Below are 17,914 nucleotides of genomic sequence, written 5' to 3'. Positions count from 1 at the left end.
CCACTTGGTATTCCTTTTCTTTTAAGTCAAAAATAAATTAAAATATTTATTTATAATTAACCCACTTTTAAAGGCATTTAACTCAATTTAACTCAAATGTAACTCCTACCCAATAATTTTACATTCATTCCTCCAACTAATATATTTATCTTTCAAGAAAAATGTTTTTAGTAAAATTTTAGTATTTTTAATTATTTTAATTGCTTTAAACTTTGAAATGAGGAATATTCTATATACAATAATTTTATACGTAGTTACTAAATTTTTTGATAATTTTATTTGATTCAATTTTACTATACTACAGTCTTATGTTTGCAATGTCATTAAGAAAAATCTTTAAATCAATGTTTAACCTCTATAAAACATGATAATAAACATAGATTCTCTCATATTAGGAAAATGTTTAAATTTTTATATTATTATTTATATTAATATAGCTAATCAATTTGTAATAATTTTTTGTAGTATTGGTTAATTTTTGAATTATAGAAAAGTTTATATATTTTAAATTTTGTATAATAAATAACCATACCAAAAAAATGTTGACAGGAGTGTTACATTGAGAAATTGCTATGAGATTCATACATTAGTATAATTTTTTTGAGATTATACATTAGTAAAACAATATTTTAGTTTAAAAAAATTTAAAAATATAATCAAAACTATTATTATGCATACAACCACGCAGACTAATTACCTAGTAAATATTGAAACCAAACGTTTTTTCAATGTTTGCGTACTTTTTCTGTCTAAGCAGAGGATGGCATAATGCATGAGATCAAAAACCTGTCAGAGAGACTATTTGACCTCATGCCACTTTTATCCTCTTCTCTAATTTAATACAAAAATAATTAAAAAATACATGTATATTTTTCGTATTTGACATTGCAATTTCCATTTAATTATTTCATGCTAACGTACGTATAATTATGGGTAAAGCAGAGACATAACTAGCAATAACATACATAGATAGGTTATAATAACATAAGTCGATAATTAACATATTTTTACGAACAACATAAGTCGATAATTCAAATATTTACGAACATAAGTCGATAATTAATATATATTTTTAACAAAAAAAAAATAATTAACATATAAGCAGAGATAAGATAGTTTTTTTACAACGATAATTATAATCTTAAGATCGCCATGCAGAGAGAGACAATAAAGATTAATAAGAAAAATTTACTGTATTTAAATAAGAAATATTTGATATTTTGAATAAATAAAATTATTTAAAATAATTTTGTTTATATGATATAGATTTAAATATATTCAAAATTAACTTTCCGTTGATTTGTTTGGTCTTAGTAGACTTATTTAAGTTTATTTTGAATTATTAGTTTGTTCACGTTTTGAACTGTCGATTTATATTTTATTTTGTTAAATTTTTTTTCTTTCCTGACTTATATTGAAAGAGTGAACTTATTTTTTTCTTAATAGATTTTTTACATTTTCGACTTTTTGAATTATTGATTTCTAACAATTTGACAATTTTTGATTATTTTATTTAAATTAATAATGTTTTAAAAAGAAATTACAATTATTGAACTTATATTCAAATCTTGCTTAAAATAACAGTAAATTGAAAATTATATATTTTCGAAATTTTATTCAAATGAAAAAAATTATTTGAGTTATATATATTATATTTAAAATTCGTATTTAATATAAAGTATATAGTGAAATAAATAGAGCTGCTAAATAAAACATGAAACTTAAAATGTATGGGCCTGAAAGTTTAATACGGCCCAAATCAGTTTAACCGAGTTCAATAACCGGGTAAGAATAAAAAAACTAATTTACATTATTATTTACCCACATCTTTACAATCATCACGAAAAACTCCAAAATCTCTTTGATCTTCGGCGAGAAACTGTACTTGTGGTTCCGCCGCGAAATCTCGGACTACAAAATCGTTATATTCTAGCCTCTCGGAAAATCGTTTTTTCATTGTATTCTAGCTCTGTACGTTCGTTTCAGTCCTCTGTTAAATTATTTATGTCTGGTATTTATTGAACCAGCTAGATACAACTGAAATAAATATATCCTTCTCTAAGCATATATATACCCAAAGTCTTGTTATTTTTTTTCAAAAAGTCATCTGCATAAATCTCAAAATGTTAAAAGAAATAAGTATATAACTGTTTGCACTACTTTACTTGAAAAGTTGTTCTCCTAAACCAATTTGAAAATTTCCACAATTAAAATGACTAAAAAGAATTATAATGTCGCACATTAATGAACCATGCAAGATTAATCACTTTTGCGGACCACTCATAAAGTAAAGATTTTGTTAAAGTTGTTTATTTATTTCTTTTTAAATGGTACAAATTAAAAAGTATAAAATTTATTTTAATTTTTTAGACAATAATTTGTTTGTTTATTATTATTATTTGGTGTGTTTACTTTTTTTTTTTTTGACCAGTAGCAAATTCTCTCTCTTCGACTTCTTGATCGGAAACCTAAAGTCGCTTAGCTACGCCGTTTGCAGTTTGATCGCCGACTCGAGGTTCGTTATTCATAGTTGCTGCAATCTATTTCGTCTTTCGAAGTGATTCGCGGCTCTCTATATCTCTCTCTCCCCTGTATTAGTCAAGGTTTAGGGTTTTATGGTGATTGTGTGATTTTGTTGAGATTATACGAGTTTACGAATCAAAGATGATTCATTTGTCTCAAGGGCTTTATGTAATTGGATTGATTTATTGATTTCGAATTGCTGACACCAATGTTGTTGCTTAAAATTTGTTGGCTTTGTGGGGGAAAAAACGTTCTTGTTTGATTTGGATCTAATTTGTTGTTGATTGTGGTAATTAAGCAAAAAGAAACAGAAGATGAGTGGAATTGGAGAGAAAGCTTCTGGAACAACTAAGACTCCTAATGATTTCTTGAAGTCTATTCGTGGTAGACCAGTTGTTGTCAAGCTCAACTCTGGTGTTGATTACCGAGGTTGGTATCTCTCTCTGTTCTGCATTTTCTTTTTATGCCCTCTGTGTTCTATCTTATGGTTTTGGTGGTTATGCTATTGCACTTTGGGTTAGATAACTCAACGCCTTTCTTTTTTCGCCATGTTAATGAAACCTTTGGATATTTGTTTAGAGAAAAATGACCCTTTCTTCTTCTAATTGCATCTGTGAAGAGTTTTGTTTTTGTTCTGTTTAGAATGGGATTCGTATCATTATTAAATCAGGATAGTCTCCCAATCTTGTCTCTAAGAAAATTAAGTGAAGAAACTGTGATTGAGAATGTCTTTGGGATATGCTCGTTGGAGTTTGAGAGTGACATTTAATTTAGATGACAGCTTTGTGAACCTCAAAGAGTTTCTCACGTTAAATGTATCATTTCTCTAGATGATTGACCCAAATGTGGTTGTTTTTGTCCTTTCCGAGCTAGTGTTTCCTCCTTTCCTTGTCATGTGCTGGTTTTGATAAGATCTTCATATATATTCTGTTATGCATTTACACATGTGATAGAATGTGGATTTTCACTTTGCAAAAAAATCTAGCCTTGGAGCATATATCACTTGCAATATAAGGACAAGACCTTGGTCTCTTTTTGAACTGGCGTATAAGACTAGGAGAACTTGTAGCTTGGATTTTTTTGTTTGTTTTTGTCCTCATAAAAAGCCAGACTATTTATCTCTCCTCCATGTTGTTATCAAGCAAATTTAACAGAGCTTCTCAGTCACACAAGAAAACTACACATGACACTGACACTTTTTCTCTTGTCTTGTTTGCAGGCATTCTTACTTGTCTTGATGGGTATATGAACATAGCTATGGAGCAAACAGAAGAGTACGTAAATGGCCAGCTAAAGAACAAATATGGCGATGCTTTTATCCGTGGAAACAACGGTAAATTTCAAATCACATCCGTCATCATTCTTCACATCGCTTCACTTTGTTTTTGCGATTTATGTATCTGAAAATTTTGCTGTATGTTGGCCAACAGTTCTTTACATCAGCACAACGCAAGGGAATTTGGCAGATGGAGCCTAGCTCTCTCTTTCATCACCATGAAATGAATGGGAATCATCTTCTTCTACCTCTCTGGCATTTGATAATGTTAGGATTTTGTAGCAATCAGAGATTTTATTATTCATCTCTGAATCAATTCGAAATGTCTTTTTTTTCCCTTACAACTCTGCTACACTCAGTTTGTGTCTGTGAATCATCTCCAAAATTCTGAGAAAAGAGTTCGACTTTTATTTGATAACAAGACAAATCTTAATCATCACTGTTCCCTTATTAGTCTTTGAAGCCAAATTTACGACGTATGTACCACGTGTGTGGCTCAACTTGATTATCATGTGTAGATGACGCCAGTGATTGGGTCAGAATCTGATGTCATCTTAACAACCATTGATGGTTTTATGTGTTGCACATGATTGTTTAGAAGATTTGTTTTTTGCTTTTACATGATTGAATTGCTCATCGCTGCCCGAAATTGTCGTTGAAAGGTTTGCTTTTGGTTCAACATTTTGTTCACTAGAAATTGTTGTTGAAAGGTTTGCTTTGCTTTGGTTCAACATTTTATGTGTTGCACATGACTGTTTAGAAGATTGAATTGCTCATCGCTGCCCGAAATTGTCGTTGAAAGGTTTGCTTTGGTTCAACCTTTCAACATTTTGTCGTTGAAAGGTTTACATTATTACACTATCATTGACATTGGGATTATGTGGTACGAAAAAATCTGGATTTACTGAAAAGGTAAAACAAAATCACATATCCTAAGATAATAATCCTCAAATACACACGTCGTTTTTCTTATTTGTCGACAACTTCTTGTAATTATTATAGAGCCGTAGAGAATCTTTTCACATGTTAGTAGTCCTTAACAAGTTTAAGAGAATAGTTTTGTTCAGTTTTCAGCTTCAATTATTAACAAAACGTATATATAAAAAAAAAAAAGTAAACGGTTTCTCTTCCATTATCGTTTGTATGTTTAATGAAGACTTTATTTTTGTGTTTAAAATAGTAAAACTTATTGTTTTTTTTTAATATATACAGAACAGGAGGAAAGCACATGACATGCAAATAATGAAGCCAAAATTACTACAAAAACAAGCATTTCAAAAACTCGTAATTATTAACACATTTCCTTTTCCTTGTGAAAAGAAATGCAAATTGGTTTTGTTTTCGTCTTTAAACATAAAAACAAAACTATCAATTTGTTCTGATCCCAAAGCTCTTATCTAGAAACAAGAACCAGACGAACCTAGCCAGGCTATATATATTGGCATCATCTCTTAACACATATTCACTTTGGTTAAAACAAAAGATATCAAGAGCGAGAAAGAGAGATGGAGAAGAAGAGTGGACATGTATTGGCAATTCCATATCCAACGCAAGGACACATCACTCCAGTCCGCCAATTCTGCAAACGACTTCACTACAAAGGTCTCAAAACCACTCTTGCTCTCACCACTTTCCTCTTCAACTCCATCAAACCTGACCAATCTGGTCCGATCTCCATAGCCACCATCTCCGACGGCTATGACCACGGTGGCTTCGAAACAGCTGATTCCATCCACGACTACCTCCAAAACTTCAAAACTTGCGGCTCCAAAACCGTTGCAGACATCATCCGCAAACATCAAACTAGTGATAACCCTATCACTTGTATCGTTTATGATGCTTTCATGCCTTGGGCGCTTGACGTTGCTAGAGAGTTTGGTTTAGTTGCAAGTCCTTTCTTTACGCAACCTTGTGCTGTTAACTACGTTTATTATCTTTCCTACCTAAATAATGGAAGCTTGGAGCTTCCCATTAAGGAATTGCCTTTCCTTGAGCTTCAAGATTTGCCTTCTTTCTTCTCTGTTTCTGGATCTTACCCTGCTTACTTTGAGATGGTCCTTCAACAGTTTATAAATTTCGAAAAAGCTGATTTCGTACTCGTTAATAGCTTCCAAGAGTTGGAACCTCATGTTAGATCTCTCTCTCTACTCCCTCTCTTTCTTACAACTTCTTTAAACCATGTCTTGTTCTTGTTCATGTCCTAATTACTCTGGTTATCGTTACAGGAGAATGAATTGTGGTCGAAAGCTTGTCGCGTGTTGACAATTGGTCCGACTATTCCATCAATTTACTTAGACCAACGTATCAAATCAGACACCAACTATGATCTGAATCTCTTCAAATCGAAAGATGATTTCCTCTGCACTAACTGGCTCGACACGAGGCCACAAGGGTCGGTGGTGTACGTAGCATTTGGAAGCCTGGCTCAGCTGACTAATGTGCAGATGGAGGAGCTTGCTTTAGCAGTAAGCAACTTCAGCTTCCTGTGGGTGGTCAGATCTTCAGAGGAAGCAAAGCTCCCATCAGGGTTTCTTGAGACAGTGAACAAAGACACAAGCTTGGTCTTAAAATGGAGTCCTCAGCTTCAAGTTCTGTCACACAAAGCCATCGGTTGTTTCTTGACTCACTGCGGCTGGAACTCAACCATGGAAGCATTGACCTTTGGGGTTCCCATGGTGACAATGCCTCAATGGACTGATCAGCCAATGAACGCAAAGTACATACAAGATGTGTGGAAGGCTGGAGTTCGTGTGAAGACAGACAAGCTGAGTGGGATTGCCAAAAGAGAGGAGATTGAGTTTAGCATTAAGGAAGCGATGGAAGGAGAGAGGAGTGTAGAGATGAAAAGGAACGTGAAGAAATGGAGAGACTTGGCTGTCAAGTCACTCAATGAAGGAGGCTCTACAGATATCAACATTGACACATTTGTATCAAAGGTTGAGAGAAATAAAGTTATCACATGAAAGCAAAGACCTCTTCTATAACATTTCGTTGGGCCAGTCTTTCTTTCAGTATGATCGTTTAAGTTGATTCTGCTTCTGTTGTGTGTTCATTGTATGGTTTCCGAGAATGTAGGAATCCATGCTCAGTCTGCTTAAATTTCCCAATATATTTATGCTTCCAAGTTTGTAGGAATGTGTAGTTCCATATTCTATTATATAAGGACAAAGCAAACAAATACGAAGCTCTCTTGTTCCTTTTAAGCTTATAATTATGACAACAACAGTCCACCTGCTCGTTGGTACAATCTCTTAAAAGTGCACAGACTGCAGCAAACACCTTTAATTTTCCAGCAGCTGCCAAAAATTTTATCTTCATTCTTTTTCTCCTCCATGAGATGCTATGATTCTCTTAACCAGTTCAACTACCTAGCCGTTCTGACACACACAACTTCCTTAACCATGCCTTGCTTTTGTTCATGCCTTAATTACTCTGTTTTTCTTTTTGTTACCGAAGAGAAGTTGTTGTAGAAAGTTTGTCCTTCTGTTGAATTAGCCCAACTGGTCCCTCCATGAGTCAACGGTTGGGATCTCTGCTTCAGTTCCGCCAAATTGACCTGACCACCTTCTCCATTAATTCCATAAACAACTTTGGATATTAATTTGCTTTTCAAATCGAACAACCAAACTTTGGATGTATATATATTATAGAAATGTCCCATTTTTCGAATATTTGATTCATATCAAAACGTGATATATTTATACTTGCATGCAAATAAGAATACTTAATTAGTTCTGAACCCTTTATGACCTTGTTATATTATGTTTACCAAATGCATAAACTATTTATATATTTTGGCTTTGTTAGGTTTAACATATACATCAGTTGACATTTGGACCACTATACTTTCAACTAATATGTATTTATAAAAATTATACACTACATTTTGGCATCGACTAAGTACAGTATTTTAATATGTATACACATATTATTTGCTTGCTCCTATGATAAATAATACGTTTTTCCAATTTCTAACTCTAGCTAGAACCATAAGAGAATCTTCTCACTTCTTCACTTGTGTATATCTGTATTTCATCTCCTATAGAAAGAAAAAATCTACAGTGTATATACTTCTTACTTTGGTATTTCCATTTTCCTTATAAATTTTATTCTTTTCTTTTTATTTTTAAGTTTGTTTTTTGGTACAAAATCTTATTACATATTTGCTACTATAAATAAATATTTTGAGGAGATTTTATTCTAACTATAGAACCGTGGAGAATCTTCTTTTTTCTTACTTTCTATTTGCATTTCCATGTGTGTCTGTACTCTCCTCGATCTTCCCAAAGATAACAAAAGTAATTATAAAATTTTCTGATATAAGCGTTTCACTTGTCACCTTTGTTGGACCATTATCACATTCTCCTTTCTTGCCTCTGTTGTCTTCTCTGACAAGAACCACCCAACCTATCAATAATATATATTTCCAATATCTCTTTAGAAAACGTTCTGCACAAAGCAAAAGATTGAGAGCGACAGAGAGAGAGAGAGATGGAGAAGATGAGAGGACATGTATTAGCTGTGCCATTCCCAAGCCAAGGACACATCACCCCGATTCGCCAATTCTGTAAACGGCTTCACTCCAAAGGTTTCAAAACCACTCACACTCTCACCACTTTCATTTTCAACACCATCCACCTCGATCCATCTAGTCCTATATCCATAGCCACAATCTCCGACGGCTATGACCAAGGAGGCTTCTCATCAGCCGGTTCTGTCCCTGAGTACCTCCAAAACTTCAAGACCTTCGGCTCCAAAACCGTTGCTGATGTCATCCGCAAGCACCAGAATACTGATAACCCCATCACTTGTATCGTCTACGATTCTTTCATGCCTTGGGCACTTGACCTTGCAAGGGAGTTCGGTTTAGTTGCTGCTCCTTTCTTCACGCAGTCTTGCGCCGTCAACTATATCAATTATCTTTCTTGCACTAACAATGGAAGCTTGACACTTCCCATCAAGGATTTGCCTCTTCTTGAGCTCCAAGATTTGCCTACTTTCGTCACTCCTACTGCCTCCCACCTTGCTTACTTTGAGATGGTGCTTCAACAGTTCACCAACTTCCAAAAAGCTGATTTCGTACTCGTTAATTCCTTCCATGACCTTGACCTTCATGTTAGTGTATTCCCTAATTACTCTGTTTCCTTCCCCTTAGTCACGTCCAACTTACTCAGTTTTCTAAATTTTATGTTGTTTTAGGTCATAGTTACACTGTTTTCGTCCTAATTACTCTGTTTTTTTTGCCCTAGTTGCTCTGTTCTTTTTTCCCTAGCTACCCTGATTTTTCCTTAGCTACTCTGTTTTTATTTCCTTAGCTACTATGTTTTTATCACCTACTGACTCTATTCTTTCTTCGTTGATTTCTACATTTACAGGAAGAGGAGTTGTTGTCGAAAGTGTGTCCTGTGTTGACAATAGGTCCAACTGTTCCATCAATGTACTTAGACAAACAGATCAAATCAGACAACGACTATGATCTAAACCTCTTTGACTTGAAAGAAGCTGCCTTATGCACTGAGTGGCTAGACTCAAGGCCACAAGGGTCGGTGGTATACATAGCTTTTGGGAGCATGGCTAAACTGAGTAGCGAGCAGATGGCAGAGATTGCTTTGGCTGTCAGCAACATCAGCTACCTGTGGGTGGTCAGAGCTTCAGAGGAGTCAAAGCTTCCAACAGGGTTTCTTGAAACAGTGGATAAAGACAAGAGCTTAGTATTGAACTGGAGTCCTCAGCTTCAAGTTCTGTCACACAACGCCATCGGTTGTTTCATGACTCATTGTGGCTGGAACTCAACCATGGAGGGTTTGAGTTTAGGGGTTCCAATGGTGGCTATGCCTCAGTGGACTGACCAACCGATGAACGCAAAGTATATTCAAGACGTGTGGAAGGTTGGGGTTCGTGTGAAAGCAGAGAAAGAAAGTGGGATTGCCAGAAGAGAGGAGATTGAGTTGAGCATCAAGGAAGTGATGGAAGGTGAGAAGAGCAAAGAGATGAGGGAGAACGCGAAGAAATGGAGTGACTTGGCTGTGAAGTCACTCAGTGAAGGAGGCTCTACAGATATCAACATTAACGCCTTTGTATCGAAAATTCAAATCAAATAAGGTTTCATATGCTTTTAAAAATGTCCTAATGGATATTTGATAAATTTTAATAAAAAACCCTTTGGGTCGTGCGTGTTGTTGAACTTGCTCTGTTCGTTGGTCCTCTAGTCAGACCACTTAGTTATTTAAAAATCTATTCACTTCTAAGACCATAGAACCTCTACTGAGTTCTGAATGTTATGGTGCGATATTCAATTTCCCTCGGAATACATACATTAGGAACTGTTAATACTAATTCATATATATAGAAAATAAAACCTGTTACACGGGATTAGTAGCCTATAATAATCTTTTGCGTCAAGCCGCTGAACCGTCAATTTGATCCACCAAGCTTTTTAAGGAACTAACCTTTGCTTTGCTAACAAAGATGGCAGCCTCAGTAGTACGGATCAACCCTTCAAAAAACTGCTTCTCATTCAGGTTCCACTGTATATCATATGCGTCCGTCGCCGTTGTAATTGCCTTCTCCGCCGTTGCTATCTCCTTGCGGTATTTTATTATGTTCGATTCCATTTCAGCATTGTTGTCTTCTATTTTAGATATCGCCCATAGTATCTTAAGCTTCTTCTTCTTTGCACACAACATGTTGAAGAACTTAGACAAGGGTTGACTCGCCATCGAGACTGATCAAGAAAAAGAAGAAGAGAGAAGAGTAAAAAAAAAAAGTTGAGAGAGAGATTGTTAAATGAAGAATTGTAAAGTAAGAGAGAGAGAAACCAACGGCAGATCGATTACCTTAGTAAGGAGCTTCAAGCTTCTGTGACTCGAACACGTCGACTTCCTCGGCTACAACTTTGGTTCGCTAGATAGATAGATTCTGAGACGACGACAAACAGGTGAAATCTTTTGGAAAACAAGTTAGGGTTTTTGCTCAAGAAAGAAAAATTATGGTTATTGTATTAGTTGCTGTATGATTTACAAGGATGGGATACCCCTCTATATATGTTGTTTTAGATTACAAAATATGTCTGCTTTCCTAATAGTTTGAGCTGAAATTAGGAAAATTTCTTCTTCTTCGACATGTCGGTTTTAAGGCAATCTGAAAGTGGGCTAATTACTCTTGCTAGGCTCGTCGATTCCGTTGGGTTTTCATTCGAAGGCCCAATTCGCCACCTTAGTCGAATTCCCAGGTTAAATAACCGGTTTGCTTTTGGTTTATGTGTCAAATCCCGCACCAACAACCCTAATTACATATGCGATCGATATAGGTTCAGGAGTTTCTGGTTTTTTTTGGGTTCTGTAATGGGTTCTTTAACATCTTTAAATTTTGGGCTTTCAAAACTGGACCTTTGGTTCTGTAAAACTCATATTCTAAGGCTCTAAAATTGAATATCTTTTTTTAAGTTGATTCTTCTTTTTTTAATCTGTTTGTTTGTTGTATGTTCATCTCTAGTTGTAACGAGCATGAGTTCATTTGTTGATAATTATACAGTAACGCGCTTATAAACTATACAAAGTACTATAAATTATGTTCTAGAACCAAAAAAACAAAAACAAAAACAAAAACAAAAACAAAAATATGCATAGTAAGTGAGTTTGTCGATGTTCATATGTCTGACAAACACACTGTGAATCGGATTTTGTCCACAAATCTCACGCTGTTCTTGCTTCTCCTTCTTCTTCTTCTTCCCCTTCTTTATTTCCTGTGAAAGAAACCATTAAAAATCACAATCTTTCTTCTCTGTTTAAACTAGAGTTTATATATCAGAAGATGAATACTAACCAAGGGAACTTGAATGTGTCTTTCCACCATCCTTGTTTAGAGCAATTAGTTACTATTTTGTCAAGTCGAAAGATAATCTCAGAGAATGTAGGTCTAATACCGGCTTCTGGATGCCAACATTCCTCGATCAACCTGCGCAGAGTAAGCGATATAACAGGTTAAGAACAGGCACTCCAAGTTCCTCCTGCATAGGCCCTAGATAAAAATTTTGGTTCCAAATAGTTTTAGAGCTTTTTACTCTTTTAGATCTGGAGGGTAACTTCTTGACTTAGTTTTGAATACTGGTCTCTTTCCTTCTAAACACATCATTTTCGCAACTTCTTCAGGAGGCCTCGGGTGGAAAACTGGTACTCCCTCTGTTATCTGACCACACTCACACACACACAAAAACAAGATTAGAGAAACACAAGACACAAGATTGAACAGAGCAAGACGATCGAGGAAATGTACCTCGTATAAAATGACACCAAAGGAGTGTGCATCGACCCTTCGGTCAAATATTTCGTCTTTATAAACCTCTGGTGCTATGTAGTAATCTGCAAAATCAAGAAAGCATTTTGTGTCAATGATCACAGATCTTCATGCATGTGAATGAAGTATTATTTTTCCTTACTTGAGAGATCTATATGTGCTTTGTGGTTTGCTACTTTCGCCTTGTCTTGTGAAATTTTCGACAATCTTATCATACCAAATCCCGAGATCTTTAATTGGCCACCTCTATCCAGCAAAATATTTCTGGCACCTTACGAAAAAGTTTCAAAATATTAAACGAACAGAAACCATCTCAATGAGTATGTTACCAAAAGGTTTTTTAACATATCTAATCGAAATTTGCCTTCGGTTATCTTACTTTGGCTTTAGATCGCAGTGAATGATTGGATCAGGTTTACATTCATGGAGGTAATTCATTCCCCTGACACCAGAAAAACCATGAACAACATCAGGTGACGTGGTAGCTACGGTAATCGTAGCAGCAATACAGTACATGAGAAGTTGAAATACCTTGCAATATCAAGACCAAATCTAAGTGCCTTGGAAGGAGAAAGACGTCCTTTCTTTTGGAGATATACACCTAAATCTCCCTGCAATATAGGTAAGGGACGAGAAGAAAATGAGATGAGTAGTGAATAAAGGTAAATTCAGAAAGGAGAATACAAGTAAAGATGCTTACTTTTGGATTATACTCGACTACAATCATCATCGGTATATTCTGAGTGACAGCTCCAACAAACTGGATAACATTAGGATGCCGGACTTTTTCTAGCAACGTCAACTCATGTTTAAATGCGTTTCTGTTCAGATTAAAAGCCACAAAGACAAAGCAGAATCAGTGTATTCATGCCAAACCAAGTCACAGCTCCGAAAACAATATATAGAGTTGCCTATTATTTGAAGCTCACTCAAATGTAACAGAGAAAAGGACATAAGTAGTAGATGCATACATGCGTTCAGGATCTGAGTAGCTATCTTTATCAAGTATTTTGACAGAAACCCGCGTGCCATTCCATTTAGCTACTTGATATGCTCCCTGCAAATTAAACAATCAAACCCGATTTGACTAACTGGAACAAACAAAAATACTCCAAGAACAATGATGTTACTAAATGTGTCTAAAAGAGCAAAAAGAACATGCCTTTGAGATACCATCAGCTTTCCGGACTTGAACCTCAAGCGGATTAAGCTCATACTCAGGAACTTCTCGTGGATTCGACACAGTCATCGGCGTCTTCCTCGTTTTCTACAAGTGTGAAGTTCAATGAAAAGCCTTTCATGATAAAACAAACACATGGCCAAAACAGAGCAGTCGTATCCAAAAGTCAATGAAAACTCTTACCGGAACCTTAGCTCCTCGAGCCTTCAAGAGATTGTAAACATCTAAATTCCCATAATACTTAGCATCAGCAGCCGCCTAATTCACCATAAAAATGCAACCTTTAACCCAAATCCATACAATCAAAACAACAAAAATCATAAATTTCACAACAGAAGCTAGAGGTTTTGAAGAAGAAGACAGACCGTACTTCCCCATCGATCACGAGCATCAATGTTAGCTCTCCTGCTAAGAAGAGCCTTAACAACGCCAAGATGACCTTCACAGGCAGCGATGTGAAGCGCCGTACGACCATCAAGATCGATACTATTAACATCGATCCCTTCATCAAGAAGCTCCTCAACTCCTCTGACATCACCTTTACTAGCCATAAAGAGAAGCTGCATCGTGGAATCGAGATTCTCCGGTACCGACATATGAGGCTCGTCGTCGCTTCTAGTGGAATCAGGACTCCTCCGGATCGGATCGAGAGAAGACTGACGACCGAAACTAAACCTCATGTTGGTCCGACGAGGGTCGAGAGATGACTGACGTGTGAACTGTCGGCTCATTGTTCGACGAATCGAGCCAGTTGAGAATTGTCTTGAGATCCCTCGTTTTAGCTGTGCGGCTATGTTCTCCATTGATGCCAAAAAGTTTGTTCCTTTACGCAAATTCTCAAAAACCCTCACAAGATCAATCATCAATGGATCAAAACCCACATTGCGTCTTTGAGGGGTTCGTCAATGGGGGGGCGTTGAGACAAAGAAGAAGACGACAACCAAGTCACAGAAACAAAACAAACCAATCGTAGTACCTTTATTTTATTATTAGTATTACTTATCCATAAACGAAATTAACCAACAAGTTCGTTGTTCTTACAATTTGGTTCTAGAGGTATTAAACTTGATTGGAGTCACTAATCCTATAAAGATTAGTATATAAATAGATGACTTATTATAAGATAAAAAAAATAAATTTGGGTTTTTTAATAATGGAATACAACCTGGAGAAAGTGGGGGTTTTGACTTTTGAGTGAAGTGGAGAAGATGATGGTAAATTTTTTAATATTAAACCCTAAACAAAGTTTGGTGCTACCCCACTAATTTAGTATCAAATCTCTTCATATGCTCTAGCTCCATGGATTATTATAGTAGTGGTAACAGTTAATGGGTCGGCTATTAATTACCATTTATGTATATACTCCTACTAATCATTTTCTAATTACTTTAGTATATAATTCTACTTTACTCCGCATCCACATATTTTCATTATCTCCTATTGTATTGCTACCAAGTAGCAACACCCACAATCCCACATCGACATGCGAACAACTTGAGAAAGTAGAAACAATTACTACAGGAAAAAATGAAGAAGAAGAATAGTATGTGTGTGAACAGAAAGATTATAATCATTATTTCAAAGTTCCATTACATATATTCTTGAAAATTATATAAAAAACATTACGACGTCGTTCGCTTATCTATCTGCATTAGCTCATTTAATTTTAGCCATGTAGCGATCGGGACGACGTCGTTTCCGGAGAGGATTTATCTATATTTAAATCGTAATTATCTCGGTCCTTAGACACGGAGTGACCGGGACGACGTCGTTCGCTGATCCATTTGCATTATCGCAAGACGCCTGAGCCGGTTGATTAACGGAGACGAGGTTCACATTATTCATTACAATACCGGTACATGGTTCCTCCTTACTACAATCTAACAAAACCGCCATCTCCGTATTTGAAGTCCCACGTATATCTTCATATCTCACATTTGATACCTTAACTCCAGATTCCTATAATAAACACAAATTATAATACGAATTAGATGAGTCAATATATCGAGTTATGGGTATAAAGATATGGTTAATTAATGTATATATTTTTTACCTGTTTAGGGCAAGGTTTGTCAAGACAATAGTGTTGGTCAATAATGATCGGGTTCTTGACCATTTTCATATTGATATGTTGGAAGACGATGTTTGTAGCGAAACTCTTGCTATTTTTCCCCCACGTTTTGATTCTAACTCCGTTATCCGTTCCCGTGAAATCCACGTCACTCACAGTTACGTTATTGACACCTTGTTCTTCCTCTGCTCGTCCAAGACTTCCGATACTGTTAGGAACGAAGAGATCATTTTAGCAAAGTTGTATAAAGAAAACATGGAAAGCAATAAATGTATTTTTTGTTACCTGATGCCGTGGCCTGGACCGCATTTAATGTTTTGTATGAAAACACTAGTGGATCCTGGACCGATAGAGATGCAATCATCACCGGTTGCGATTCTCGAGTTCGTGATATGGACTGAGTGAGATGAATCCACGTGAATCCCATCGGTGTTAGGGCTGTTCGCATCAGCAGAAACCTTAACGCCGTCAATGTTAACGTTTTTGCTTGTATCAATCACTATGTGGAACTTCTGGCTGTTTATCGACGTTAAGCCATTGATGTTGATGTTATTTGACCCACTAAACCACAAACTCTGCGATTTAAGTGTAACAAACAATTATTAAAACTTCATAGAAATTAATTAAGTTTGTTCTATCTTGTAGAGTGGGTCAAGCATACCTTGGCACCGGTAGGACAATTATGGCCACCGTTGTTCTTGCATTTCCATAAACTGGCACCTTGTGCGTCAAGTATTCCACCGTAGATTGAAACATCCGTAACATCCTCAAACGAAATCCAATGTTCTGAGCTTGCGATAACTCTAAAGTCTCCCGGAGCAACAATTGACCCTGCTATACGAATAGATATTGGAGCTTGCTTACACTTGTTGCCTTGGAAAACAATGGTCCCAACCAAGAACCGTCCTGTTGGTACGATAATAGTTGTAGGATTAGCCGAGGCACAAGCGACGTCCCATGCGGCTAAGAAGGCTTTGGTTGAGTCTTTTGTGCCGTCTGGTTTGGCTCCGTAGGATAAGACGTTGATTGTGGTTGGAGTCGGATCGGCTAATGATGAGATTGAGATGAAATAAAGAAAGATGAGAGCCAAAGGAAGAATAAGACTTGAAGTGCTGTAAACCATTTTCGTTTTCTTTTTTCTTTTTTTTTTCTTTTTCAGAGATTGTTGATTAGTGTTGTATGTTGTAAGGATGAATGATACTGTAGAAGAAGATACATGAGAGGGGAATTTATAGGATTTTTACGATAGGAACATACTGATTAGTTTATATGGAAATTCTTATTATTCTATCATTGTATCAACTTGTGCCCAGATCACGGTGTAACTTTTTATGTAATAAAATTGATTGGTTTCTTAACGTAAGATTACCGGAGATAAATTTCCATAGACGATTGCATTAGTCTATGGTAATGTACGCATGCAGTATATGGGTTGATTTGATTGAAAATGAAAAATGGAAACTGATTATGGATTAATTTGGTATCTCTTTTTTTTTTTCTTTTTCTGGATTGATTAACTATGGATTGAAGTAAAAGAAGACGAAGAAGAAGATTTGGTATCTCTTATGAATTATGATTATGTTTTCCTTTTACGTATTCTTTGGTATAAATTAATATTCACTAACTTGACTGCTTAAGTAATTTATTATTATTTTCCATAGTGCATGCACAACTTCTTTAATTTTGCCGATTATAAAGGAGTATCCTTAGTTTGGACATTAAATTACCTAAAATCCTTGGTGAATTTAGTAAACGATAATCAATGATTCGTCAACTTTTTGGATAGATTCCGAAATAATGGTTGATATAGACGAAATGTGAAATTGCACATTCAAAACAAGACATAAGGTAAGTATCAAATAAAAATCTCCTATATATTAATAAAAAAACACTAGAACAAAATGTCTGATGTGTCACGCTCACATAACCTTTGTGTTTTTTTTAATAATTACTCTTCCATCTCAATATTATTTACATAAATATGTCATTGACAAAGACAATGTTCATTTCTATTAGTTTTAAAAAATTAAAGATTTAATTAACAATTAAAATCCAGAAATATATTTAATTATTAATTTCATACATATCCCCTACATATTAATTAATAGAGAAACAATCTCACAAAAAGCTGATGTGTCGCGCTCACATAGCTCTTATATCTTTTTTTAATAAATATTGTTACATCTTATTATCATTTACATAAATATGTAATTGACAAATATAAGACAATGTTCTTTTCTATTTGTCTTAAAAAAATCAAAGATTTAATCAGCAATTAAAATCTAGAAATGTATTAAATTATCAATTTTATAACATATTCCCTATAAATTAATAGAGAATCAATCTCACAAAAAGCTGATGTGCCGCGCTCACATAGCTCTTGTGTCTTTTTTTAATAAATACTCTTACATCTCATTATCATTTACATAAATATATCATTAGCAAATATAAGGCATTGTTCATTTCTATTAGTATTTTAAAAAATCAAAGATTTAATCAGCAATTAAAATCCAGAAATATATTTAATTATTAATTTCATAACATATATCCTACATATTAATAGAGAAAC

The 17,914-nt window shown here is 35.2% G+C and overlaps 5 protein-coding genes across 8 annotated transcripts; 3 read left to right on the top strand and 2 right to left on the bottom strand.

The window, feature by feature from the left end:
- Positions 1-2,258: 2,258 nt before the first annotated feature.
- On the top strand, positions 2,259-4,235 carry LOC104784956 (sm-like protein LSM36B). Its single transcript, XM_010510069.3, has 4 exons — positions 2,259-2,515; positions 2,822-2,952; positions 3,743-3,856; positions 3,954-4,235. The coding sequence occupies exons 1-4, from the start codon at positions 2,328-2,330 to the stop codon at positions 3,998-4,000; spliced, it is 480 nt and encodes a 159-aa protein (XP_010508371.2). The 5' UTR covers positions 2,259-2,327; the 3' UTR covers positions 4,001-4,235.
- Positions 4,236-5,089: 854 nt separating this feature from the next.
- On the top strand, positions 5,090-6,977 carry LOC104784955 (UDP-glycosyltransferase 74F2). The gene is made up of 2 exons (XM_087451815.1): positions 5,090-5,928; positions 6,025-6,977. The coding sequence occupies exons 1-2, from the start codon at positions 5,305-5,307 to the stop codon at positions 6,760-6,762; spliced, it is 1,362 nt and encodes a 453-aa protein (XP_087307941.1). The 5' UTR covers positions 5,090-5,304; the 3' UTR covers positions 6,763-6,977.
- Positions 6,978-7,983: 1,006 nt separating this feature from the next.
- Positions 7,984-9,983, top strand: LOC104784954 (flavonol 7-O-beta-glucosyltransferase UGT74F1-like). Its single transcript, XM_010510067.3, has 2 exons — positions 7,984-8,914; positions 9,175-9,983. The coding sequence occupies exons 1-2, from the start codon at positions 8,291-8,293 to the stop codon at positions 9,898-9,900; spliced, it is 1,350 nt and encodes a 449-aa protein (XP_010508369.2). The 5' UTR covers positions 7,984-8,290; the 3' UTR covers positions 9,901-9,983.
- A 1,330-nt stretch (positions 9,984-11,313) lies between these two features.
- Positions 11,314-14,354, bottom strand: LOC104784953 (integrin-linked protein kinase 1). Of its 4 annotated transcripts, none has more exons than XR_015558151.1 (12): positions 13,640-14,351; positions 13,458-13,532; positions 13,257-13,361; positions 13,066-13,151; positions 12,795-12,915; positions 12,626-12,705; positions 12,474-12,536; positions 12,237-12,365; positions 12,074-12,159; positions 11,862-11,986; positions 11,624-11,755; positions 11,314-11,543 (listed from the first exon to the last, which is right to left on the bottom strand). XR_015558151.1 is itself a non-coding variant. In XM_010510066.3 (12 exons), the coding sequence occupies exons 1-12, from the start codon at positions 14,135-14,137 to the stop codon at positions 11,537-11,539; spliced, it is 1,500 nt and encodes a 499-aa protein (XP_010508368.1). In that variant the 5' UTR covers positions 14,138-14,354; the 3' UTR covers positions 11,314-11,536. The 4 variants fall into 4 exon arrangements, 2 of the variants coding, with proteins under 2 accessions (XP_010508368.1, XP_087307940.1); XR_015558150.1 differs by having other exon boundaries at positions 13,066-13,147; positions 13,253-13,361; positions 13,640-14,346; XM_010510066.3 differs by having other exon boundaries at positions 12,237-12,358; positions 13,640-14,354.
- Positions 14,355-14,825: 471 nt separating this feature from the next.
- LOC104788781 (putative polygalacturonase At2g43860) lies at positions 14,826-16,950 on the bottom strand. The gene is made up of 4 exons (XM_010514563.3): positions 16,007-16,950; positions 15,631-15,920; positions 15,328-15,553; positions 14,826-15,233 (listed from the first exon to the last, which is right to left on the bottom strand). The coding sequence occupies exons 1-4, from the start codon at positions 16,466-16,468 to the stop codon at positions 14,994-14,996; spliced, it is 1,218 nt and encodes a 405-aa protein (XP_010512865.1). The 5' UTR covers positions 16,469-16,950; the 3' UTR covers positions 14,826-14,993.
- Between the last annotated feature and the right edge of the window lie 964 nt (positions 16,951-17,914).

This window comes from Camelina sativa, chromosome 5 (genome assembly GCF_030686135.1).
Source record: "Camelina sativa cultivar CO46 ecotype springtype chromosome 5, ASM3068613v1".
Classification (NCBI taxonomy): Eukaryota; Viridiplantae; Streptophyta; class Magnoliopsida; order Brassicales; family Brassicaceae; genus Camelina; species Camelina sativa.
Note: the sequence above shows the minus strand (reverse complement) of the source record. Positions and strands in the feature narration are given on the sequence as shown.